General features: G+C 39.3%; 1 protein-coding gene across 2 annotated transcripts; it reads left to right on the forward strand.

Annotated features, from left to right (window-relative positions):
• Nucleotides 1–2,058: 2,058 nt before the first annotated feature.
• Nucleotides 2,059–25,052, forward strand: KNG1 (kininogen 1). 2 transcript variants are annotated; one of them, XM_057740228.1, is made up of 11 exons: nt 2,059–2,417; nt 4,696–4,806; nt 5,731–5,815; nt 8,701–8,873; nt 10,018–10,125; nt 17,017–17,101; nt 17,942–18,114; nt 20,926–21,033; nt 21,152–21,238; nt 22,734–22,811; nt 24,822–25,052. In XM_057740228.1, exons 1-11 carry the CDS (start codon nt 2,226–2,228, stop codon nt 24,900–24,902), a joined length of 1,281 nt encoding a protein of 426 aa, XP_057596211.1. In that variant the 5' UTR covers nt 2,059–2,225; the 3' UTR covers nt 24,903–25,052. The 2 variants fall into 2 exon arrangements, with proteins under 2 accessions (XP_057596211.1, XP_057596210.1); XM_057740227.1 differs by lacking the exon at nt 24,822–25,052 and having other exon boundaries at nt 22,734–24,813.
• The last annotated feature ends 1,463 nt before the right edge of the window (nt 25,053–26,515 follow it).

Raw genomic sequence — 26,515 nt, forward strand, 5'->3', positions numbered from 1 at the left:
GATTTCACCTTTCTCCACTCCCTAGCCAAGCGGCCAACCCCGTGTCCGTGCCTTCATGGAGGAATGTGAGTTTGCAGGGCTGGCGTTTAGCGGGTGCCACCCCAATCGTCTCTGGCTGGCGACGCTGCTGACTGGTTGCTGTATCTGGTCTGATCGGGCCATGCTTGCATCATATTAGTTATTAAATACTTAGAGTATCATCGCTGTGGCTCCAGGAAATGAACTCTAGCCGTATTCCAAGGAGGAAAGGAAAAGGAGCTGCCCCCATTACTATTTTTTAGAGAAGAAACCTGAGGCCCAAAGAGGTTTAATTACTTTCTTTGGATCTCATAGTTAGTAAATTGTGGGACTGGGATGACAACCCAGATTGGCCTCCTCCAAAGTTACATTCTTTGCTACTTATTATATTTCCTGCATACGCTGCCAAGTCCTGTGTTTGTAGATTTTTGTCAGTTTTATTGAGAAATAATTGACAGACATCCCTGTGTAAGGTTGCGTTCAGCATGATTTTTTCATTCACGTAATTGCGAAATGATCATCACAGTAGGTTTAGTGAACGTCCATCATCTCACATAGATACAATAAAAAGAAAAGAAAACTAATTCTTTTTGCGACAAGAACCCTTAGGATCTACTCTCTTAATGACTTTCCTACATATCACACAGGAGTCTTAGCTATAGTCACCATGTTGTGCGTTAGAGCCCTACTGTTTATTTATCTTACAACTGAACGTTTGTGTCTATTGACTGCCTTCCTCCGAGTCCTGTTTTTCAGTCTTCACTTGACGCACCACCGTGATCAGCCGTGTATTCCTGTTCAACCCCTCCTGGCCCGTGTATCTTCAGCCACCCGCTCACTCTCCCAGCTACAGCGTCTCCCTCTTCCTAGCCTAAGAACTTGCCCAAGTCCCTTTCACCCTTAGCTTTTTTTATCTACACCCCACCCCCACCCCTGGCCTCAATATCACCATGACCTGAAACCGCTTCAATAAGTCACGGTTTCTTAACCATCCCGCTCTGAATGTATTTATAACATACAAGAACTCATTACCAGGCCCTGTACACATATTAAGTCATTCACTCCTCAAAAAAAAAAAACCCGTGAAGATGGAGACTGGGGCTCAGAAAGGTGATATGACCCCAACTTGCTCAGGATCATAGAGTGATTAAGGAACAGAGCTACACTGGAATCAAGGTTGGATTACCGCCGAATGAAGTGTCCCTGCCACTGCACTACAAGGCCACCATTCAGCCCACCTTGACCCCTCTTTTCCAAGGGCTCTCAGGAAGACTCAATGGCCAAGCTAGAGACCCTATCCACAACAAAGAAATCAAACATCTTTTTTGTGGGGGACGGGGATAAGACGTGAGGGCAAACATCTATTAGGGGCTAGTGCTTGTCTTTAACCTACTCTTCTCCCCAGAGAGTCAGTCTTTCTCAAACAGGTGGCTGAGGCTTGGTGGTGAAAGACACCCATATCCACCAAACCAGAAGCAAGGACTAGGGATGCAGGGCTTCCCCCAGCTCATCTCTTCTGATGCTTCTCCCCTGTCTCCACTGTCCTGGGGAGCATTTTTCTTTCCAGAACTAATGCATGTGAGTGGAGAGAGGCCAGCTTGACCAGAGACCAGAAAGGATATCCACTATCTTATTTTCAGTTGCACCAATAGCCTGTTGTGGGACCGCCAGCACTCACTATGTCCCTGTGCATGGGCTCCCCAGGCATGCAATGTGATTGCTGGCAGCCTGCTCCTCTGCAGCTCGTTATCCTGCAAAGACATTTCACTGAAAGGTGTCTGCACATTGTACCAACTGCTGCATTGTTGTCGCATGCAGTGACCTTCATAAATGGCTTTCAGAAAGTCGTAAGGGAATAACAGAGGTGGTTGGTGCTTTTTTCTCCTCCTTTATTAGAATCTGCTCTGATTTGCTAGACAAAGTTGTGCAATCACCAAGAAATGTGCTCTGTGCTCCCACGTGCTCCCCAAATGCAAACAAGCAGGTCAACAACCCCAGTGTTATAATATTTCAGCCTGAAATCTGTTTGTATATCCCAGCAGGGCCATTTGTCCTTTTGGAGTAGAGCAAACAGTGCATGGCAGCAGGAATTAGCCAGGGCCCCAGAGGCAGAGACAGGAGAGCCCAGAGGAGATAGAGGCTGAAGACAGTTAAAATCAGATTCTTAACTGGCTCCCAATTCTTGGTGAAACTCCCAGAGGCAAATCATGAAATTAATCACTATCCTTTTCCTTTGCTCCAGGCTGCTACCAAGTTTAACCCAGGATTCCTTGCAAGAAATCGACTGCAACGACCAGGATGTATTTGAAGCTGTGGACACTGCTCTGAAGAAATATAACAGTGGAAACAAAAGCGGCAACCAGTTTGTATTGTACCGTGTAACTGAGGTCACCAGGATGGTGAGTGGGCTGTGTTTAACCTTGAGGTCATCTGGGATTTGTGCTGTCACTAGGAGCCCGGCACGCGTGTGCACACACACGACCTCAATCACCAAAGAACTGATAATCAAAGGGAAGATTACAGCTCTTAGAAAAGACCAACACCACCCTCTGGCCTGGGGGTGAAGGGAAGGGTATGATTAGTCCTGGGTGATGAGAGCAGCAGTATCCTAGGATGAAATGAAACAAAGGTAGATGCAGTAATTTGAAAGGGACTATGCAGAGTGAGAAAATCCAGGAACTTGGGCAGTAGCAAGAGGATTTACTGGGTGACCGGTCCTACACTACAATATGAAGACCTCCAGACCTCAGGTGGGGATCAGGTTCTTAAAGGGGTACGTCTAACAAATATTATAGAGTCTCACTTAGTGTGGAATCTAAACATTCGAACTCACAGACACAGAAAGTAGAATGGTGATTGCCAGGGACTGGGAGGTAAATAAAACAGAGAGACGCTGGTCAAAGGGTACAAACTGTCAGTTATAAGATGAATAGGTCGCTGAGCCGAAATAGCTCAGATGGGAGAGCGTTAGACTGAAGAGGAATAGGTCATGGGGATCTAATGTACATTGTGGTGATTATATTAACTCATATTAACTATATTGTTGTAGCTAATAATAGTTTATTGTATACTTGAAATTTGTTTAAAAACTAGACCTTAAGTATTCTCACCACAAAAATAAAGGTAACTATGTGAGGTGATGGGTATGTTCGTTAGCTTGTGTGGTAATCACTGCACAACATACATGTGTGTCAATTCATCACGTTGTACACCTAAAATATATACAATTTTTATTTGTCAATTATACCTCAGTGAAGCTAGCGGAAAGGGGAGGAGTCATAAATAAGATTAAGTTAGTTCTACTGCACTGGACAAAATATCTACCATGAAGTCCGTATGGCTGAATGCATCAAGGTGACATCCATGTTCTATTTGGTTTTTAGTATTTTTTTAATCACTGGTTGATGCACTCAGGATGGAGACAAACCCTGACAGCGTGTGTGACTTCAAGAAATGCAAATCTGTCAATAGTTTGTTTAGATGAATTTCACTATAAAACACTGTGTTTCTGTGATAGTTAAGCAATTGATTACTTTGGTGGGAAAAAACCCCCAGCCATTTGGCATTATGGAGAAGAAGGAAAAACCCAGTGGATGTGTTTTCTGGTTTGTTTGTTTGTTTTTCTGAAAGTCCAGTCTTACAGTTTCACAAACTTGTGCAGTCATGTGAGTGCTAGTGTTCTCTAGTATGGTGTTGTCTTTATTGGCTGACATCCATGGCAAATGTGGCGTTTATTCTAAAATGTCCATAGAATCACTCTTTATTTAGTTTGCCGTGTGGGCACCGCCTATACCATGACGACTTAGTTTAATTAAAATCTGAGACCTGGAAGGAAGCTTGGAGTCTACCTTGTCTGATTCCATCATCTCCCAGATGCAAATACAGTGGAGAGAACACTGCCCAGTGAGTCAGGAGACCTGCCATCAGGGGCAGGCTCTGCCTTTCCAAGGTGGGGAGGATGCCTAAGCCTTATGCCATCTACCTGGGGCCTCCTTTCTCTCACCTGCAAACTGAGAAGCTTGACAACATCCCTTCTCAGGTCCCTTGCTGCTCTGACATGGCAGGACTTTGCCTCTGAAGGCTCATCTAACTCATCACCTTTACACTTTAAAAGTTTTATTTATTATTTCATGACATGCTAGATTAAATAGAAAACAAAACAATGCAAATAAAAATACTAAAATTACCCGTAATTAATCCCACCATCCAGATAACTTCATTTTAAAAATGAAGTTTCTGGTTTGTTTTCTAACTGTAAAAATAGTATACGTTTGTTCAAAAAAAAAAATAGACAATTCAGGAATATTTGTTGAAAGAAAAAAGTGAAAGAGAATTGTACTCCCACCACTGAAAGTCACACATTTTAACAGCTTTGCTGCACAATTTTCCAGACTTTATAAAGAAATTGTATAAATATTTACATATAAATTAGTTTCTGCATAAAATGGGCTAAAACTATAGATCTACTTTGTAACATAAATATATATATATATATTTGTAAATAGTATATTATGAACATTCTTCTAAGTAAATATAAACTTTCGATATTTTTAATAAATGTTTTTGCCTTAATTGAATCAAATTAAGATCAAATATAACTGCACCAGATCTCACTCAAATGATTTGCTCTTGGGCCAGTTAGATGAACCCTACGTATCTTTGGTTGCTGTCTTTCAGGATAACCCTGACACATTTTATTCCTTCAAGTACCAAATCAAGGAGGGTGACTGTCCTGTTCAAAGTAACAAAACCTGGCAAGATTGTGACTACAAGGACTCTGCACAAGCTGTGAGTGTGTTGACAGTTCCCAAGCCTCCAGTTTTCTCCGCCAAGTGTGCCAGACTTGCCCACTAGTGCTGGGGGTGATTAATATTGTTGGGCTGTTGGGGACTTCCACTGCAGGGGGCACGGGTTCCATCCCTGGCTGGGGAACTAAGATCCCCGCACGCCGCAGCGCAGGGGCAGTCTACAAAAAATAAGTAAATAATAACTGGGGCTGAAATCCAGGGCTGATGAGGGGTAAGCGTGGCTGCTTCTACTGTGCAGGCAGGCCTGAGCACAAATCCTGCTCTACCTGCCAATAGCTGACCTCTCGGAACCAGTGCGCTCCCTTGTAAAGGGAGATAAAATTGACTTCATTAGGTTGTTGGAAGAAGACGTGAGATACATTATACAAAGGACCTTGCTGTAATAACAAGGGTTGTCTTAACGGAATGCCTACTCGGCCCCGGCGCAGCACAGCTGCTTGTCTGGCCGTAATTAAGGGAGACTGATGGCACCTGCCAGGAGGCCAGCCACTCTGCTCACAGTAGAGGGAGCCTCCTCTTCAGTGTCAAAACCCTGGCTTCCTGTACGCAGTTTGAACACTGAAATTGAAAGGTAAATCAAGAGGAGAGTTTAGCAGGCTGGGGCTCAGGCACCGTATGCACCCTGATGGAAAAGAAGTATCTCCGGGCTCAAAACAAAGACACACTTTTAAAACCTCGCCATTTAAACTGCCTCTGCTCCGACACCTCATGAAATCAGCGGCTTGTATAAAATAATGATTAGGGTGCAAAACATTCATTCTTGTATCTCAAAACTGTTAAAAAAAATCATGACGAGTTTTCAAAAAGGAAAGCCGTATTTAGCAATAGTACTAAGTGGATTTCATCTCAAAGATTATGATAAATGTCTCTCTCTCTCTTTTTTTTTTTTTTTTTTTCTTCTTAGGCCACAGGAGAATGCACAACGACCGTGGCAAAGAGAGGGAATATGAAGTTCTCTGTGGCTACCCAGACCTGCCAGATTACTCCAGGTAGCTGATGTGTCCGCTGATATTCCCCCGGGGGGGAAATGAACCTCTTCCGTGTGGCGCCAGAGCCCTCCCTCCAGGAGGGCGGCGGTGGAGATACCATTTGCAGCCTGGCGGGGGCGCTCTAGGGGCGGAGCGGCAGAGTCCTGCGGTGGGGCCAGGCGCATGCCAACCATCCCCTCGGCGCTCTCCTGATTCTCTGCCTCCGGAGCAGCGCTGTGTTAGGTGCGCGCGAAGGGATGAGAAGACACAGAACTGCTTTCGATTGTAGGCAGCGTCCTAGCTTGAGAAAAGCACCAGGCTGTGAGGTCAGATCTGGCCTGGAATCTTTCAAAGCTCTCACCTTCTCGGCCTCCCTTTTCCTCACCTGTGAAAAGAGATCACAGTGATTCCCACTTTGCACGATTGTTTAGAATGAAACTAGCTGATACACCTGAAGATGTAATCCTAATAATGTACGAATGATACTCAAGGTAAAGATAATAACAGCTACCATGTATTGAGCCCGTATTACCAGCCACAGTTCTAATCACTTCACATGTATTAACATATCTAATCCTCACAGCAACTCAATGAGGCAAATGTTAATGTCCCAAGTTCACAGATGAGGGAACCGAGACCCCCAGCAGTCAAGTATCTTGCCCAAGATCCTTCAGATAGTAGTAATTCGTAGAGTTGGTGGGATAGACTCTCCATAAATGAAATTCCTTTAGAACCTAAGTATGGACCAACTTATCAACAGATAGCCACTGTTTGCACCTTCCCTCTTGTGGCAGAGGTGCCACATACAGAAGGATGGGCACATCTAGGTGAAGTCAGTCACAAAAGCCATCCTGGACTTGGCTTTCTGCAAGATAGGGTTTCTGTAACTGAGCTCTAGAACAGCATCTTCAGTCACACTATTGATCCTCATTGTAGTGGCGATTCTTCTATTCTGGCCTTAATTATCTATATGGTACCCACAAAAACTGCATCCTTTGAGTTCCCTTTCTTGCAAGAAGTTGCATGCAAAGAAAAATAGTCCAAAACAGAAAAGAAATCACAAGTAATTAAAACCTTTCGATGGGGATAGTAGCTTTTTATTATTCAGTTTAAGAACTCTATCTCGTAAGCAAATTTTAACATTATCCAGGGCGCAGCACGTGTGTACCATGAGAGAAAACACTCTTTGCCACACCTTCAGAAATTAGTGCTAGGTCCACAATCTCTTATCTGAAACTGTTTTGGCCAGCTCTGTTTCAGAATTCAAAATTTTAAATCTTTATTTTAGTCTAAAAATCTCTCTGGAAATGTTGGGGCAGGGTGGAAAATCATTCTGTCACCCAGAAAAACTGAGTTTACATGTTTCCTTTGCTCTTCTCACCCTCAAAATGCTGCTCCATCTCTTCCCCTACCCCAGTGGGAGCTGCCCTTGACATCAGGCAAACCAGTCTCTGGGCTCTTCTCCATCTCCCCCTTTCACCTCCTGTGTTCCTCTTGTTTTGTTTTCCCATCAGTAATTCTCTCATCTTTCCCGTGTACTCCCCTCTAGTTTTTTTAACTTTGCCCTTTACCCTGATTTAACCTAACTTCTACAAGGAAAGGAGGGGGGAAGACTATGAATATTCACCCAGTAAGTCTTTTCCTGACGCATACTTATGGAGAGAAAGCTGAGAAACGGTTGCAAGAGGAGTTGCATTGAGATGCTGACTGGGGGATCTTACATCCTCTGGCATTGAGAGCCTTGGGCCAAGGGGCCCAGGACTCCTTCATTTCTTCCCCTTTTTGCCACATGTGCTGCTACTGACCAGGGGTCAGGGCTGTCTGTTATGAACATTGGTAATTTAATACAAACTCTCTCCTTTTTAAAAATAATGTACACCATTTTATTAAAACCCATTCAGTGGCTCCCCATTCTTATAGGAGACCATTATTAATTTACTTCAGAGGGTCTAGGAATGCCGCAATTAGGTGAAGAAGTTTGTGAGTAAGTGCACCTTCCAGGAGAGGGCGCCGTAGCTCATTAGGGTCCTCAAAGGAGCCCATGACCCAGAAAGATGGTTAGAAATCCCTGCCTACAGAGCCCAGTCCAGGCTCCAAGGCAAAGGCCTCTCCTGCGACTGCTCAGACCTCAACCCACCCCTCCCTGCCTCCCGCTATAAGCTCTGGTAAGATGTGTGTGCACCAAGTCCCGCACCACGGTCCCTGCCTCATCCTGCTTCCTCAGGAGCCATCCATCCCCTCCCCTCAGGCCTCACACCTCTGGTTGAGAGTTGACCTTGACGGCTCTTCACCCTTTCTAGCTCAGCCTCTTCTCCTCAGGAAAGTCTTCTGTAGGCTCACTCTGGGCTCCTGCCTTTCCAAGCTCTTCTCGAATTATATTGAAATGATCCATCTCCGGTTCTATCTCTCCCCCATGACTTTGCCTGACTCCTTCATGGCAGTGACCGTTACTAACGAATTAATGTATCCAGGCAGCCTAGCTCAGCACAGGGCATGTTACAGCAGGTGCAAAACACACGTTCATTGGATTAAATTGATACAAAATGTATTGCACCCTGAGCCCGGCTTCAAGGAGCTTTCATTAACACTGAAAAATAAAAATACATCTGTAATGCTTTCATTTTTATGAGGATAAATTTGTGTATCACTTCTGTAACTTAAAATGACTTTAAAATAAATTTAAAATAATTATGTACAGTAGATGGCATATACGATGTCCCTAAGTGAAGGATAGGTCTTCCCTATCATCCAAAAGCAGTCTTGTGTTTTCTTTTTCTAGCGCGTACTAGGATTTACCAGAAGGTTTGTTTCTCAGGGCCTTCTAAATTATCTGACTTATATAGGGCAATGTATGTGAATGCAGTTTTCACTCATTAACGCTGCTCTTCTGCTTGCCCTTTGTCAAGCCGAGGGCCCCGTGGTGACAGAGCAGTACAACTGCCTTGGCTGCGTGCACCCCATATCGACCACACACCCTGACTTGGAACCTGTTCTGAGACACGCCATTCAGCACTTTAACAACAACACTGATCATTCCCACCTCTTTGAGCTTAGAGAAGTAAAAAGCGCCCAAAGACAGGTTTGTTCTTTCATTTTTCTCTTGTCATAGCATTGTTAAAATTCGTTAGATCTTTCTGGTTTAGGGTTTCATTACCTAAAATAAACCTTTGGCCAGAGGGAAACGTTTGATTCCCCAGGTGGTGGTGAGGAACTCTTCCATATTCTCATACGGCTAGTTCGGGAGGCACAGCTAGCCGTAGAGAAAAGGCTTCCTCTTCAGGCACAATGATGCGGATACTGCAGTATGTGAGGCGGAAAGGGAGGCTTATCAGACGCACTTCCTGGGAGATTTCTTTTTAATGAATGGGAGGTCAGCATCGCATGTTCTCCTAGAGACGGTGAAATAGAAAAGTCATCCTGACCTTAGGGTTTTAAGAAGACTCTCTCATCATCTAACTCTCATGAAGCAAACATGGACCCCTCAATATTAAATTGTACCTAACAACATTGGCAGGGCTTGCTGGCTACCCTCTAAATTATAGTTTCTGTTTCAACAGAGAAAAAAGCAAATACTTGTAAATCTGGTCTTTGCGTTGCCTCAGTTCATGAAGCCTTTACTTGACAATTGACTGGGCCCCTTGGATTGCAGCCTTTCATTATGAGGGACCCACTTTGGCCAGTAGCATTCCCTGCTTTTAATTGACTTTCCAACTTGCCTCATGCAAGATGCATGCTCTGCTCAATTCTGTCCATATCCAGCTATCGGGGTGGGACCCACCCCAGATAAAGCAGGGGAAATCTTACTGATTTCCTAAGGACCTACTGGTAAAGGCCCCTCCAGCCCCAAAGTTTTCTTTATCCATCTAGAAAAGCATTATTAATATTTTTAAAAATTCAACAGATCATTTTTTCCTGCTGCCTGGCAGAGGAAATATTGCTAGGTCTTACTTAAGGAAATACAGTGACTCCATATATAAATTGCTTTCCATTTTCAGATGTGTAGCTCTGTGTGTGTGTGTGTGTGTGTGTGTGTGTGTGTTGTGTTGCAGGGTGTGAAAGTCATAATGTGCTCAGTATTTATTCAGTAATGACTTTTGTCTAGTAATAATAATAGTTCGTATTTTTGAGCACTTATGAAAGGCCAGGAGGTATTCTAAACTCCTCCTAACACTGTGAATAATGTTTAAACTGCCCTTTTAATATTCAATCCAAAATCATTTCAGGTGGTGGCTGGATGGAACTATGAAATTACTTACTCAATTGTGCAAACTAATTGTTCCAAGGAGAATTTTCTGTTCTTAAATCCAGACTGCAAGCCCCTTCCAAGTGGTGTAAGTAGGCGAAAATCTAAAGTTCTTAGCCTTTTGTGTCCAGTATTTACAGGTGTGGGAACTCTCTGCTGTGGAGGAAGGTCACTAAAATTTTCATTTTAGTGGCATTCACCAGCTCACATTCACTGTCACTTGAGACTCTAAAGTTCATGTCACTGGTCAAGCTGCATACCCAGCTGGTCAGAATCGACACATCTGGCGATAAGCATTTACAGATATAACCAGGGACTAGGAATAACCTAGGACAAAATGATGCCATGGCCAAGTTTGTCTTTTCGTGTCTTCACGCTTTCCTGTCTCATTTTCCTCCCCATGTGCTCAAGGTCCTTATAAGGTTCCTGAGCTCTAACCAGCACAGTCCTTGCCTTCCACCTTGTCTCTGCTTGTTTTCTCACCTTGCCTCCCCTACTTCTATCTTTAATGCTGAGTCTCTCTCCCTTAGTGACTCTTTCTAGGATGATATCTTATTATCTGAACCAAAATTATGTTAAAGAGAGCATCTCAAGGTGGCAGGAGTTAGTACATGATGACCTTCCCAGAAGCATTTGCATTTTAGCACAAGGCTGTGCTTTAAGCAAGGTGTACCTGCAAGTCCCTTCATGTAGCCATTCTACTTCTCAAAGTCCATTATATGGGAAGAAAATGAGACATTCAGGCAGCAAGATGTTAATTTTGACATTGCATTACTAGAAAAATATTGGAAATAACATATTTTCAACATATGGAATGGTAAGGTAAATTACAGTGTATCCGTACAGTAGACTCTGTGCAGCCGTTAAAATTATGTTTACAGAATTTTTAGTGACTTAGTAAAATTGTTACAGAATATTAAGTAAAAAACAAAAAAGCAGGATACAAAATTACACATATAGATTTACTCAAATACATAAATATAAGTATAAAAAGAAATGAAAAACCAATGCACCAAAATATAAAATATGGTTACCTTTCAGTTGGAACTATGGCTGCTTTTTCTGATTCTTTATACTTTTTGGAACTCTTTAATACTTCCCAATATTTCTAATCAAATGTGTTTGTTTCATAATTGGGGGGAAAAAGTAAAAAGGACACTATTAAGAGAGTGAAAAGACAACCCACAGAATGGGAAAAAATATTTGCAAATCATATGTTTGAAAAGGGCTTAATATGTAGAATATATAAAAAATTTCCACAATGCAACAACAAAATTTTTAAATGGGCCAACAACTTAAATAGACATTTCTCTAAAGAAGATATATTCATGGCCAAAAAGCACAAGCAAAGATACTCAACATCGTTAGCCATCGGGGAATGTAAATATGGACCACAAATGAGATGCTACTTCCCATCTAGAGGATGGCTGTAATTTTCAAAAGTTGTAAAATACCAAGTATTGGGGAGGATGTGGAGAAATTGCAGCTTTCATACATTGCTGATGGAAATGTAAAATCATGCAGCCGTTGTGGAAAACAGTATGGCAAAAAAAGTAAATGTAGAATTACCATGCGACCTAGCAATGATACTACATAGATACTCCAAAGAATTTAAAACAGGAATTCAAAAAAGATACTTATATGCCAATATTCATTGCAACATTATTCACAACAGCCAGAGGTGGAAAACAACCCAAATGTTCATCCATGAGGAACGCGTAAACATAGTGAGACATATACATAACAATTCTTTAACCATAGAAAGGAATGGAATTCTGATAATATGCAACAACATGGATGAACCTTGAAGATGTTAAGTGAAATAAGCCAGACACAAAAGGACAACCTGTATATGATTTCACTTATATGAACTGTCCAACACACACAAATTCATAGAGACAAAAAGTAGATTAGAGTTTACCGGGGGCTGGGAAGAGGGAGAATAGGGATTTATTACTTAATGGTTGCAGAATTTGTGTTTGTGGTGATGAAAACTATGGGAAATAGATAGTAGAGATGGTTGCACAACACTGCGAATGTAATAAATGGCCCTGAATTATACACTTAAAAATGGTTAAGATGGCAAATTTTATATTATATATATTTTACCAGAATTTTTTAAAATAGTAAATAAAAAAGAGAGAAAGAGAGAGGAACCCTCTAAAAACATAGTTTCTAGCCACTATTTAACTTTGTCAGTTTGAATGGAGTCTGGCCTTTTTAGCATCCATTAACATCTTCTGTTTTTTATGCTTAGCCATTTGAGGTTATATAGGCCTAAATGTTCTCTAGCTTTAACCTTGCTGCATCTGTTTATAAAGCCCCAGTTAAGTTTTCTCTTTGCAACACAGCGAGATGCAAAGGCTGGTCACAAAGCCAATCAGATTTTGATATAACTTTTCTGAGCCTTCACTCCCTCATTTGTAAATCGTGAAGAATAATAGCACCTTTCTCACCGAGTTGTTCTAGTAATTAAAGGACATGAAATATAAATGAAATATTTTGCCCACAATTGCGGAGATTGAAGGCCTTGCTATTCAAAGTGTGGTCCATAGACCAGCGGCACCAACATCACCAGGGAGCTTCTTAGAAAAGTAGAATCTTAACTCTACCCGTAGCTACTGAATCAGAATCTGCATGTTAACAAGATTCTCAGGTGATTCATCTGCACATTAAAGTCTGGAAAGCACTGATTTAAGAGGTTTGCTAAGTAGTTCTCAGGTCATGTTGCATCTAGATTTACCAGCCTAGCTTTAAAAAAAATACCTGCTGTCAGACCATTCCCCCAGACATTCTAATTTAATGGGGCTGGGGTGGGTCCTTGAAATCAGATGATCTAAAAGTTTCTCAGGCAAACCAAATGTGCTGATAATACTGAGAACTTCTGAGCTACCTCCAGCATCCTTCTCCTCATCCAAAATTAAAGTATTATAAGTGTGGTATTCCTTGTATCTTTACATAAGATGACGTTTATTCTATGTGTGTTCCTTTATTGGAAATACACATTAATAGAAAGCTTCAAGACCATGAAGAATCGAAGAAAAAGATAATGTTGCACCACATACCCAAATCCCAAAGTTATCTGAGTGTATTTCCCTCTTGTCTTTTTTGGTGGGGAATATGGGCAATTTTGAGCAATTTTTTTGGTCTTTTAGTAGTTGTAATTATTTTACATGCTACATGTTTTTCACCTAAGAATTTTTCTATGTCATTAGAACTCTTAATAAACCTCTTTTTAAATAACTTTTAATATCCTAGTGAAGATAGCATAGATTATTTTCGAAATTACTTTCCGATTTTTGGTCATTTGTTCAAAACCAACAAAATGCGTTGTTTGCCTTTTTATTATAATTAATAACTCACCAAGCATCTTCTAGAATAAAACTATTTCTGTGTTTGGGATTTTTTTTCTCAGAATAAAGTCTAGGCCTTACACATAGTATAAAATTGTGTGAAAGCTCTTAAAACTCTTGATATATATATAGGTTAACTGCTAAACACACCAGTTTACATTACAATGTTTACCCTCGATAGAATTCAATGTTTTTTTAACTTAGCTAACTTCATAGACAAAAACATTTTTAGTTTTTATTTTCTCAATAACAATATAGTTACTATGCATTTATTTAAGCATTATATTTTCATACATTCATGAGAAGTTTATGGGTTGAATTAATGAATTGTCTTCTATATCCTTTGCCCATTTCTTGTTGGGATAAATCTTAATGACTTGGAAATAGTATTTATATATTAAAAGTACCAGTGCTTTGTCATATATCCTCATTTGCTTAATTTTTAGTTTTCATTATGGTATTTCTGATTTACAAATAGTTTTTGTTTATAGGCGACCAAATCTACCAATAGTTTCCTTTTGCATCCTTCTACCATTTGCTCAGCAGTCATTATACATGGTTTTGGTTTGGTTTTTTTTTCCTAGTTTGTCTGTGGTCAGTATTTTTAAATATAGCTTTTGAAACTGTATGGAATTAGTTTTGATGTATCTTGTGAAGTATCTAATTTGATTTTTTCAAGAGAATAGCCAGATACCTTAACAGTCTTTCCTTCCACATAAATTTTGCAACAAACTTTATCCAGTAATAATTTCTTACAAAAAAATCTGTTTTGTTTTTGTACCAATACTACCATGTTTTAACAGCCATAGCTTCATAGTAAGTTTGAATATGTGATTTATTATTCTAGTGTTTATATCTTTAAAACCAATCTTAGAATAGGTTTGAAAGAAAAACACTGTCACATAGATTGGAATTGCATTAAATTTCTAAATTGATTTGAGGAGAATTGGCCTATGTACTATTTTTGGTCTTTTTAGTCAAAAGCTTGGTATGCATCTCTATGTAGTCAAGTTTTATTTTATATTTCTAAAGTTGTGTGATTTTCTTAAATATATTCAGAACAATGCTCACTGAAGCTATTACTAGGTTTTGTTTCGTTGTTTTTGGTCATTGCTATTAGGAATTATATTCTTTTGTTTTTCTTTTATTCTCTTTTAAATAGGTTATTGTTATATACAAATAAATCCATTTTGCTTCACTTACCTCATATCCAGAAACTTTACTGAACTCTCTGATTATCTCTAACATCTTTTCATTGATTCTTTTGATTGTTCATAATAATACCTTATGCAAATAATACTATCTCTTCTTTTCCGATGTTTATTTTTTTGTTTCACGTCTCAATGAGTAGATCAAAATTTTCAGAGATTTTTTGAAATAGCAGTGATCACACAAATTCATGTTTTATTCCTCATTTTATTGAGAAAGCCTCTAGAATTTTGTAGTTATGTATAATATTGCTGTGGCATCCAGGTAGATATTCTTTCTTATGTTAAGGAAGCATTCTTACATTCCTTCTCTTTAAAGAGTTTTGTTTTGTTTTTAAATAAGGAATTGGTATTGAATTTAGCACATGCTTTAGAGAATATATATTGAAATGTCATATTTTTCTCATTTAATCTAGGCTGTTTTGACAACTTTCCTAATAGAAATCTTTAGATTCCTAAACTACTCTATTTAGTGTTAATTATTCTTTAAATATGCATTTGGATTCCATTTTTAGTTTAGTTAAGAAATCTACGTATACATTTACTAGTGAAAGTGGTGTAACATTTTTCTGGGTGTGTGTTTGTGTGTGCATTCTATCTTTTCAGGTTTTGGTATCCAGAATATAGTTTTATAGAATGAGTTGAGTAGTTTGCCACTATTTTCTAAATTTGGAAATGGTTTACATAGCATGGAAATATAGTATATATTTCTTTAATTTTAAAAATTATTCATCTATAAAACATCTGTGCTGTTTGGAGGTGAAAAATGGACTGGAAATTGAAAGTAATAGCATTCTCTATTTCTTCTTTAGTCATTGGTCCTTTCAAATTTTCTTCTTATACTTAAGTCGGTGTTAGTATAATTTTCTAGAAAAGTGTCTATTTCTTTGGAATTTAAATTGGCATACACTTGTTCATAATATCCTCTTATATTTTTACATTGCTCTGTATCCTTTGCTATGTTTCCTTTTTCATGCGTTTGATTTTTTTTTTTTCCTTACCCCATGAATGATTATTTGGGTTTATTTATTAATGCTAGTGCTTTCTGTTTTCTAATTCAGTGGTTTTGCTTTTATTTTTATTGTTTCATCGCTTCTCGGCCTTTTGGCTAAGATCAAGTGTATTTTTATTGTTTCCTCCTTCTTGTTTTCCTTCAGGCTGTTTATTCTTCTTCTTGTTCTAACTTCTTGAGGTAAACACTGAGATTTGGAGTTGTTTTGTTTATTTCTTGCCTCTCTTTTTAAATTATGGAAGTATATAAAGCCAGGAGTTAACTCTGAGTGCTGCTCTGGCAACATTATGTGGAATTCTTTTGTTTTTTATTATTTTCCTTATCAAGGAAAACCTTAACTATTTAGGAGAGTGTGTTTGTATTTCCAAGTATTTTTTGTTTATTTGTTTAAACTTATGTTATTAATTTTTAGGGAGGTTTTTTGTTTCATTGTGGTGTTGAGGTCAAAGAACGTGGCCTGTATTGTTTTTAAATTGCAAAATTTATTGAGCCTTTCTTGTAATCTAGTATAAAAGCAAATAAAAATACCATTTGCATGTTATGAAACTAAATCATGTGTATCATGAGAATACCATTTACATAAAGCTTTATTATGTTATTCAAGTCTTCTATGATCTTATTTACTTAGTATTCATTTTGCCTGTTGTATGAGTTATATATTAGATTTTCCCAGCACAATTATTTTTATCCATTTCTATTTATATATGTTTTCTGCTTTCTGCATTTTGATTTCATGCTTCTAGATAAAAATAAAATTGTCTTTCTTCTACCTTTATGAGTTTTTTGTTACCTTGAATTTTTCTTTGTCCAATGTTGATAATACTCCAGCTCCTTTTTTGTTCTTATTTGCTTCATATGGCTTTGAGCATCCTCTATGTTTATTTTATTTTTATTTAAAAAAATTTTTTTATCTTTTGGGCACACCACATGGCCTGCACGATCTTAGTTCCCCAATCAGGTATCAAACCCACCCCCCCTGCAGTGGAAGCACAGGGTCTTAACCACTGGACCACCACGGAAATCCCTCATCTATTATGTTTAATCTTTCCTTATCTTATTTACTATAGGCTACTATTCTTGAAAATGTAGTACATTGATTTTGGTTTTAACTGAGTATGGAAGTCCTTGTCTTGCTAAAAGAAAATGTTACCCATTCACTTGTATAGCTATTATTCTACACTAGGTATTCTTGTCCTCTTATTTCATGTTTCTATGTATTTGTGTGTGTGTATTGTTGGTGCTACCTTTTCATTGTTTCTTATTCTGTCTTTTGCAAATAGGCTGTGTTTTGTTTTTATCTATGCGGTGATCTGCAAAGTCAACATCCTATTTTTAATTTTACTAGTCGTTTAAAGATTCTTTAAAATGTTTTTAATTTGTTCTCTTACATGCTTTTTAAAAACCAGGATGTCGGTGAATGTACAGATAAAGCATATGTGGATATCCAGCAAAGAATTGCTTCCTTCTCGCAGAAATGTAACGTTTATCCAGGTACGGGATAATACACATTGGTGCTCACGTTGGTCGCAGCTGACGGGCTAGGTCTTTCCATAGATATTGTGTTCTGATTCCCATGATAGGCCACAAAGTCTACACGAGCCACAGGCAGTACTAGGAACACTGTGCCCCATCTCTGCCCCGCTGTGCTGCCGCAGGTGCAGCTGAGACTGCTCAGCAAGTGGAGGGAGGGAATATGGTGACAGAAGGGAAAACTGATGTTTTCTGGGCAAAGCTGGGCTTTGGGTATGTCCGCTGGTCTTTCTTGTATACAAGTTGTCCCTGCATCAGATATCGGGGAAGTCATCTCATTTTTAACTACTCAGAATAAAGTATGTCATGTTGTGGGGAAAGGGCGATAGTGCAAGCTTAAGGTCAAGTCAGTATTTCTTATGCCAAGAGTTGGCTTTTCTCATACTTGGAAGATAGTTGTATACATTGCACAATATGAAGCATTACTGAAGTTACCTGCTCACCAGAATCACAGGATTTAAAATTTGCCTACTAGAAAATCATTCCTTTATGTTAAGCATTGCTTTTTACAGTTTCTATCAAAAATCCAAAAATTTAAGAAAAGTGTGACCTATTGATTGAGCCACTAACTAACACTTTCTGATTGAAAGTTTCCCTAAACACACTTGGCTCTTAGGAGAGCAGAAGAGAAGAGACAGTAAGTTGCAGGTCTGACAGACAACCTCCACCCACCCCTTGCTGGGCCTTGGGCTGCCATGTGGCCCTCTGTGAAGGGAAACTGGATCATGTGTGGGAAAGGTACAACACTAAGCTAGACTGCTCCTTCAGTGCACGCACTGATGTAAAACCTGCCTCTTTCAGAGGAGGACTTTGTACCACCACCCACCAGGATTTGCGCTGGCTGCCCCAGCCGTATACCTGTCGACAGCCCAGAGCTAGAGGAGCCTCTGAATCATTCCATCGCGAAGCTTAATGCAGAGAATAATGGAACCTTCTATTTCAAGATTGACATGGTGCAAAAAGCAACAGTACAGGTCTGTAAATTATGCTACAAAAATAGTGATTATAGTGTATTGCAAATCGCCTACTAATTTTGCCACTGATCTTGGCTCTGGTCTGGGAAACAGTATACCTGGTGCACAGGATTTAGCAGACTTGAATTTCAAGTCCCAACCTTGCTGCTTGCCTGGTATGTGATCTTGGACAAGTCATTTAAAACATTGTCTCTCTTATCTGTAAAGGACTATGGTGAGGGTTGAAAAAGATAATGTATGTCAATCACTTTTCAGAATCTTAAGTGCTATATAAGTATTAGCAATGATTATGTATATAATTAATAAAATCCAGAGCTAGGAAAAGCAAGGCTTATCCTCTGCCTTTCTAGACTCACCTCTCACTGTAACATCACTTACTGCCTTGCACTCAGCCACATCAGCCAATCATTGCCCAGACTCTCTTCACACACTCATCTTCATGTCATTTGTTCCCTGCCTGGGGTGCCATACCCTCCTACAAATGTACCCTCTGGAGCAAACTATAAAAAAGATCAGTAATATAGAAATGATCAGATAATGTCTGGTATGTTTGTACAATGGAATATTAAGCAGCAATTTTAAATCATCTTTGTGAGGAGTTCTTGATGTGGAAAATGCTTGTGTTATAATATGCAGCTAGAAAACAGGCCATACACAGGGAACTATATTCAATATCCTGTGATAAACCATAATGGAAAAGAATATGAAAAAGAATGTCTATGTATGTATAACTGAGTCACTTTGCCGTACAGCAGAAATTAACACAACATTGTAAATCAGCTATATCTCAGTTAAAAAAAAAGAGAGAGACCATAAAATTGAATAAACATTCTGTACTCAATTGTGTTATTTAAAAGTACAGGGACTTTGCTGGAGGTCCAGTGGTTAAGACTCTGCGCTTCCACTGCAGGGGTGCAGGTTCAATCCTTAAGATCCCACAAGCCGTGCTGTGCAGCCTAAAAAAATAAATAAAAAATAAAAATAATAAAGTACAGGAAACAATACTGAAAAGAAACAAATACCTCAGATTATTAACAGCGGTAGCTTTTAGGTAATGGTATAATGGGCAGTTTATTTTCATCTCTCCTATTCCTGTAGTAGTTTTATAACTGGCGGGGGTGGGGGAAGGAGGAAAGACCTAAACTAACTGTATTAAAATAAATCAAAACTGACACTTTGATCTCTCTCCTACTCAGGCACTTCTTCCTGTCCTGGATGCCAACTCCTCTCCCTGATTTCACTGGCATGTGACCCACACACGTTAGGCTTACTTGTAGGAGATATCAATCCGTACTACTCCTGTCTTTGTCAGCTTTTCTTCTCATTCTATATTTCTGCTTTTCTGTGAAATTCCTTTATTACTAAGGATGTAGGAACAGTCTAGTACTCCACCATAGATTGCATGTCAAAGGGTTGCTGTCAGGAGAGAACCACTCATTCTCAAGCATGAATATCTAGTCCTCTTGGTTGTCACAGTTCTTTCTGTAATTAGTCAACACACTAGAATGGGTGTGTGTTTGTTTACGCTAAGGATGCAAGGGGAATCACAGTAGATTATGCTATGAATTGAATGGAAATGACATCCCTTCACTTGCCAAATTAATCTGGAATATCGTGAGAATTTCAAATTTACTTTTAAGAGGTGACTCTTTACTGATTTTTGCATTTAAAGAGAGCAGTTTGGTTACTCAACACAGCCTTAGTGGAAGCAGCCAATTTGTTGGAAATCAACTTACCATAATAAATTTACAATAGCTAATCTCCAAATGACCAGTTTGCCAAATCGCTAGATTTGTTTTACAATTTTAGTTTCTCTCTTCTTGTAAGGACACTAATCCCATCATGAGGGCCCTACCATCATGACTTTATCTAAACCTAGTTGCCTACCAAAGGCCCACCTCCTAGTACCATCACCTTGGAGGTTAGGGCTTCAATATATGAATTTGTGAGGGATACATTCAGTCTATAACACACACACACACACACACACACTTAAATCCTATAATTAAATACGGAATAACTTAGCCTGGAAATTGGGCCAATTAACTAACTTTTAAATTTATATATATAATTTTAAAACATTTTATATGGTGTACTTTTCAAGTATAAAAAGGCTGTAAGGCTTTAAAAAGAAAACTATGTTTGGGATTTTGTTGAAGTCAGTATATTTAAAAAAACAAAACACAATGATTTTTACTTTTTAAATAAAGTGTGCCTCTCCTAGACCCCCCAAAAAAAGAAGGGGGCGGCACAAATGTTAACGGAAAGCATTGTATAATGATTAAAACTGTTGCTAGAGCTTAAAATAATTTCTTAATATTAAAAACTCAAAGAAGCAAGCTAGAAATCCAAATAATTTTCCTAATCACATAATTTAATCCACATAATTTCTATAGTGGTACTAACTCAGTGTTTCTCTGATTCAAGATTTGGCAGGACAATAAGATGTATTTAAAAGAAATGTGTAAGTTTTGCTTCCTACTCTTCTTAGATTCTATATATTATGACTTGAGCCTTTGAATTACCAGCGAATTCTGCAGCTGCTAAACAATAAAACTCAGAAAAATATAAAAATTATAGCCTGGTTTCTTTTCCCATTTAGAAAAGGAAACGAGCCCAACCAATTGCCAAATATTTTAACATGCATATAAACAAAGTTTTGTTCTCAAATAGTCGCACTTTTTGAGTGTAACTCTCATTTGGTCAACATATAATTAAAATTTCAATATTCTCCCCTAAAAGCCCTTATGGTAAAATATATGATTTATTACACAGTATTAAGCTCCGGTTTTGTACTAATTCATTTTCTAGGTGGTAGCTGGAAAAAAATATTCTATCGCGTTCACGGCCAGAGAAACCACATGTTCTAAGGAAAGTAATGAAGAATTGACCAATAGTTGTGAGATCCATAAACATGGTGTGAGTAGTAATGCAATTGTCTTACTTATTCCCTGGAAACCTGTATGATGTTTTATGCTTGTTTATGTATCTCATGAATAACACTGTTCTCTCTTTTGGCCTCTGTTTTCGTGGATAGCGACTTCTAAGCTGTAATGCTGATGTTTATGTGGTACCCTGGGAGGAAAAAATTTACCCTACTGTCAACTGTCAATCACTTGGACAGGTATGATTCTTTTTCTTTTTTAACAGATTTATTATAATTGACATATAACAAACTACAAATATTTAAAGTGTACTTTGAGCGTTAACGTATATAAAGCCATGAAACCATCACGGACAGGCATGATTCTAATTACAGTTGGCTTGGGTTAGTTATGTTCATTCTGAAAAATCATATTTTGGGGTTGAAAATGAACCACTATTTAAGTGAATTGGGGGACTCTCTTTTCAAATGGGGAGAACTCTCACATTTCTGTGCTGATCTCTCTTTTTTTTTTTTTTTTATGGCTAGAAAGGAGAGCAACAATCCTCTTAATCACTTCTCAGACATTTTCAGTGCCCCATGGGTCCACAGGCTGTCTTAGTGAAATACATCCAAGGAGCTTGGGAGAAATGCAGGTCTTACACCCTACTCCACATTTCCTGAATCAAAAGCCGCATTTTAACACAGCCCCCAGGGGAGTCATACCTATAGTCACGTCTAAGAAGTATTAGTTTATATCTTTTTATTCTTAATTCTTAGAAGAACCCTGGGAAGTAAGTAGTACTTTCCTTATTGTCAAGGTTGAGACACTAAAAATTACAAAGATGATAAAGTCCCAAAGTGAATAATAACTTTATCGAGTGCTTCCCCCATGCCAGGCACTGTACTGAGGACTTGACACATACTTTCCTCCTGACAACTCTATGAAGCAGGTGCTTTTATTATTTCTATTTTACACATGAGGAAAGTGAAGCTAGTAGGACTAAATTCAAATCTAGATCAAATCAGAGCTCACTCTGTTCACCATGATGCTGATAACTAGTAGGGTCTGCCATGTTTGACCTCAAAGACCACGCTCTTTGCATTATCAAACACTGCCTCCAGCTAACATGTTCTCGCAGGTAGTGAAAGTGTAGGTAGAAATAATCCACAAATCCATTTCTTCAGTGCAAGTTGCCTCTGCTCCCTTTGTTCTGATTTGTGTAGGTATGTATATAGTCTAATACAAACACTATACAAAGGCTGTGTTTCAAGCTTATGAACGTATATATCCTAATGTGTTTCAATTCAACAGAGTAATCGTGGTTACATGCTGCCTATACAGTCCGTTCTTAAAGCCATTTTGGGCCTTTTTGGATAAAGGCAGTAATTGCGCTAATAGAAATAGCATCCATTAGTAAATAATGTGCCGTGTCTTTACAGAATCATAGGTTTAGAAAGTACCCTAGAGATTATATAGTTAACCATCCAATTTTTCCAGATAAGAAACTCTCTAGTTTAGAGTATTATTAAGAACAAGAATCAATATCTACAAATTATAAAAATCAATCAGAAGAGGAAAAAATATTATCCATTTTCATCCATTTTGGAATGTTACTATAATATAGTACTTAAAATCTGGCAAAGACATGCCCCATTGTAAACTGAGATAGCATTGCCAGCTCCCTGTCCCTCCTTTCTTCTTTGATAGTGTGGTTTTCACAGTAATGCGTTCATCTTAATATTTCCTGTTTAGACCTCACTGATGAAAAGACCTCCAGGTTTTTCACCTTTCCGATCAGTACAAGTGGAGAAAACTAAAGAAGGAACAACTGTAAGTCCACCCCACCCTTCCATGGCACCTGAACAAGATGAAGAGCGAGATTCAGGAAAAGAACAAGGACCCAATCGTGGACATGGCTGGGGCCATGGAAATCAAATAAAACATGGCCTTGGCCATGGCCATAAACATGAGCATGACCAAGGCCATGGGCACCAAAAGCATCATGGTCTTGGCCATGGGCATCAAAAACAACATGGTCTTGGCCATGGGCACCAAAAGCAACATGGTCTTGGGCATGGACATCAAAAGCAACATGGCCTTGGCTATGGACATGAAAGGGGACATGGCCTAGCCCATGGACATAAGCATGGTCATGGTCATGGAAAACATAAAAATAAAGGAAAAAACAATGGAAAGCACAATGGTTGGAGAACAGACTACTTGCCAAGTTTTGATGAAGATAGTACTACATCTTCTGCACAGATTCAAGGGAAGACAGAAGGGCCAACACCTGTCCCTTCCCTAGCCCAGCCAGGTGTAGCCGTTACCTCTCCTGACTTTCAGGACTCAGATCTCATTGCAACTCCTCCGATGCCTGATATACTACCACCTCCCACAGAGAGTGATGATGATTTGATCCCTGACATCCAGATAGAGCCAAATAGCCTTCCATTTGAACTGATTTCAGATTTTCCAGAAACAACTTCCCCCAAATGTCCTGGACGCCCCTGGAAGCCAATTAATGGAGTGAATCCAACTGTGGAAATGAAAGAATATCATGATTTCAGTCTCTCTGATGCTCTTTCTTAATTCATGCAGCCAGGGGTATTTCTTTAACACCTCATCATCCCCTCTCCCCACTGTCCAAATATCCTGATCTAATACAACAAAAACCACGCACATTCAGAACAGCCTAGAGAGAAATGGTGAGACTCCCAATGGGGACACCATCAGTCTCTACAGACGACATAAAACTCTGTGCAGAGTCCTAACTCCTCTCTGAGTCATCCTCACAAGCTTTCTTAACAAGCACAGAAAATGGACAGACGAATGTGACTTGTGGCCTACTGCAGTTTGCTTTCCTGATAACGAGTGTGTACCTTAAAACATACACCATCAGTTTTCATACAAAGATTCTTGACATTTTGAATAAACTGTGACATCTGGGCCCTGAACACATGTGAAAATAAGGGAAGTCAAGAGACTGAATGCTGAACTTCCTAATCGGAAAAAAGTAATAGTAAAAACCTCCAGAGGTCAAAGAAGGACAAGAGAGAGAGACAGCTTGGCCAAAGGGAGGACAGGGAAAATAAATTAATTGACTTTCTTTCCAAAACGGGCTAGTTATATCAAACAGTTACTCCTACTTGACAAAGCTATTCTGATAATTCTCTTTCTGGGTGAGAGTGTTTCTTATAAGTAATTTCTGTTTACTCATTAACTACGCTTTTGCAACACAGCTTTCGAATAGGAGTTTTCTGTTTGTTTATATGTTGTGAGGGCTAGATTGAGTAATCCTAAGTGTTTAGTGGCTCTGAGTTTAATGATAAAGATGGAAAGCAGAAGAAGTAATACAAAGGCAGGCCCAAGGAAGGAAAATCTTTTTTTAATAATTGATAAGGGAATACCATGAGGTGTGATACAAATTTTGTTCAGAAATTTTATGAGAAATTCCTCACTAGCCTCACTTTATAGTTGCATAATTTTTTTGCTACAACATTGAAGTGTATGGACTTTTGCCAAAGAGAATAATATGATTATCTTTAATTGCCTGATAATGTGTGGGAGACATATATATATTTTATAACCCTTGCTGTGCTTTTGCCTAGGGAAACAGGGCTTTATACAGCTATGCTCACCTGGGGATGCATGTGTGACTGCTCCTTCAATTTATTGGATGCATTTGAGCCTCTGAGTTTTTATCTCATTTCAAATATTATCTGTACTTGCAAATAAAGAATCAACAATGTCAGGAAAAAGTCTCATCTTGTCAACTGGTGGCTTCACTTTACTCTTTTTGAATGATAACATCAGATTAATGGAGTTTTACTATACTTACAGAGGCACGTAAGGTCCTGCGAGTACAAGGGCCGACCTCGAGAGGCAGGGGCAGAGCCAGCACCTGAGAGTGAGGTCAATTGACCGGTGGGCAGAATCTCCACACCTGGCACTATTGCCCCAGCAACCTCTGTCAGCAGCCCTGCGTGGAAGGATGAGAAGATGGGATAGAATTTCAATAGAGAAGAATGCCATTTTATCCCTCTGGCTGGGTGAAATAAAGTTCTGTCTTGATGTTCTCCCTCCTGGTTAATTCACAGTGGTCTCCTTTCAGTCACAACCAACCTGCGGCAGAGTCGAGTGGATCTAGGGCTCTGCCCTGGGGCTCACGGCCCAGCCCTGGGGCATTCTTGCTCACCCAGGCAGGATCCTTTAGGTGGGGCTTCCCCACCACAGAGACCTCCCGTCATGGGTGCTCAATCAAGGGTTAGTGGGTCATGTTTCTACCACCAAGGGCTCTCTCTCTCTCCCTTCCCTTCTTCCTCCTCCTGATTCCCAGCCCAAAACTGAGAGTAATTTGTCTTGTTTTATGATCCAGATAATTACCAAAAAAGAAAAAAAAAAACAAACTTTTGTTAACATGATGTCCACCAACTTCTCATTATCAGAAAATACTGTCTCAAAAAAATTGAAAGTTTAAAATTATCTTTCTGATCCAGGTAAAGGAAAAGATAGAAAACCAGTAGAATAAAAAATGAGATTTAAAATTTTTCTGTAAGAAAACACATTTATTGAATGCTCCTTTTGGTGTGTAACAATCCTCACAACCACTCTGAGGTCCCCTGTGATCACCTTTCTTTTACAATGAGGAAACTCTAGCTCCCAGAGCCCTGCCCAGGGCCACAAAGTTAATATGTGGCAGAGCTGGCATTCAGACTCAGGCCTTTTAAACTCCATTACACCATGTTATCACGAGGCTTTATTATCAATGTTGTCATTGCAAACAACACAAATTTTCACTCCAAAATTCTTATGCAGTATCTCATCATGGCTGGTGCCGTTCTGAATCCTGCTCGTGGTAAACTAGAATGGAGTCAAGCACAGGCATTGGCGATTTACCATAGTCAGTCCTGAGAAAAAGAGAAATACATTTTATTATTTTTTTTAATATTGAATTTTTATTTTAAACATCGCACTCCATTGTACTGTCCAGATTGAAGAGAAAGTCAACAAAGAGAAACATGTGCAATCATTTTAAAGAATTACAGAGTAAGATGAAGATGCCATCAATAAAATAACAGAAATCAACCTACGCCTTCCTTTTTGTCAGCTTAAATAAACATCTGTTGGCTTATCACATTTTGGGGTTGCCCTGGGTGCTCAGAGCACGTGTGTGGTGATCGGGTGCTTCCACTCATCTTTAGTCCACTTGTGTTCACATATTCAGCCTATGAGAACCTCAAGGTAAAAGAGGAGAAATAAATTTTAAAAGACATAAAATGCTTTCCCTCGAAGAGCTTTCAATCACTTTGGGAAGCCAAGACAAAAGCGTATGAGAGGCTTTGCTGGTGGCACAGTGGTTAAGAATCTGCCTGCTAATGCAGGGGACAAAGTTTCAATCCCTGGCCCGGGAAGATCCCACATACCTCGGAGCAACTAACCCCATAAGCCACAACTACTGAGCCTGAGTGCCACAACTTCTGAGCCCACGTGCCACAACTGCTGAAGCCTGTGTGCCTACAGCCCATTCTCAGTAA

Source organism: Hippopotamus amphibius, chromosome 6, assembly GCF_030028045.1.
Source record: "Hippopotamus amphibius kiboko isolate mHipAmp2 chromosome 6, mHipAmp2.hap2, whole genome shotgun sequence".
Classification (NCBI taxonomy): Eukaryota; Metazoa; Chordata; class Mammalia; order Artiodactyla; family Hippopotamidae; genus Hippopotamus; species Hippopotamus amphibius.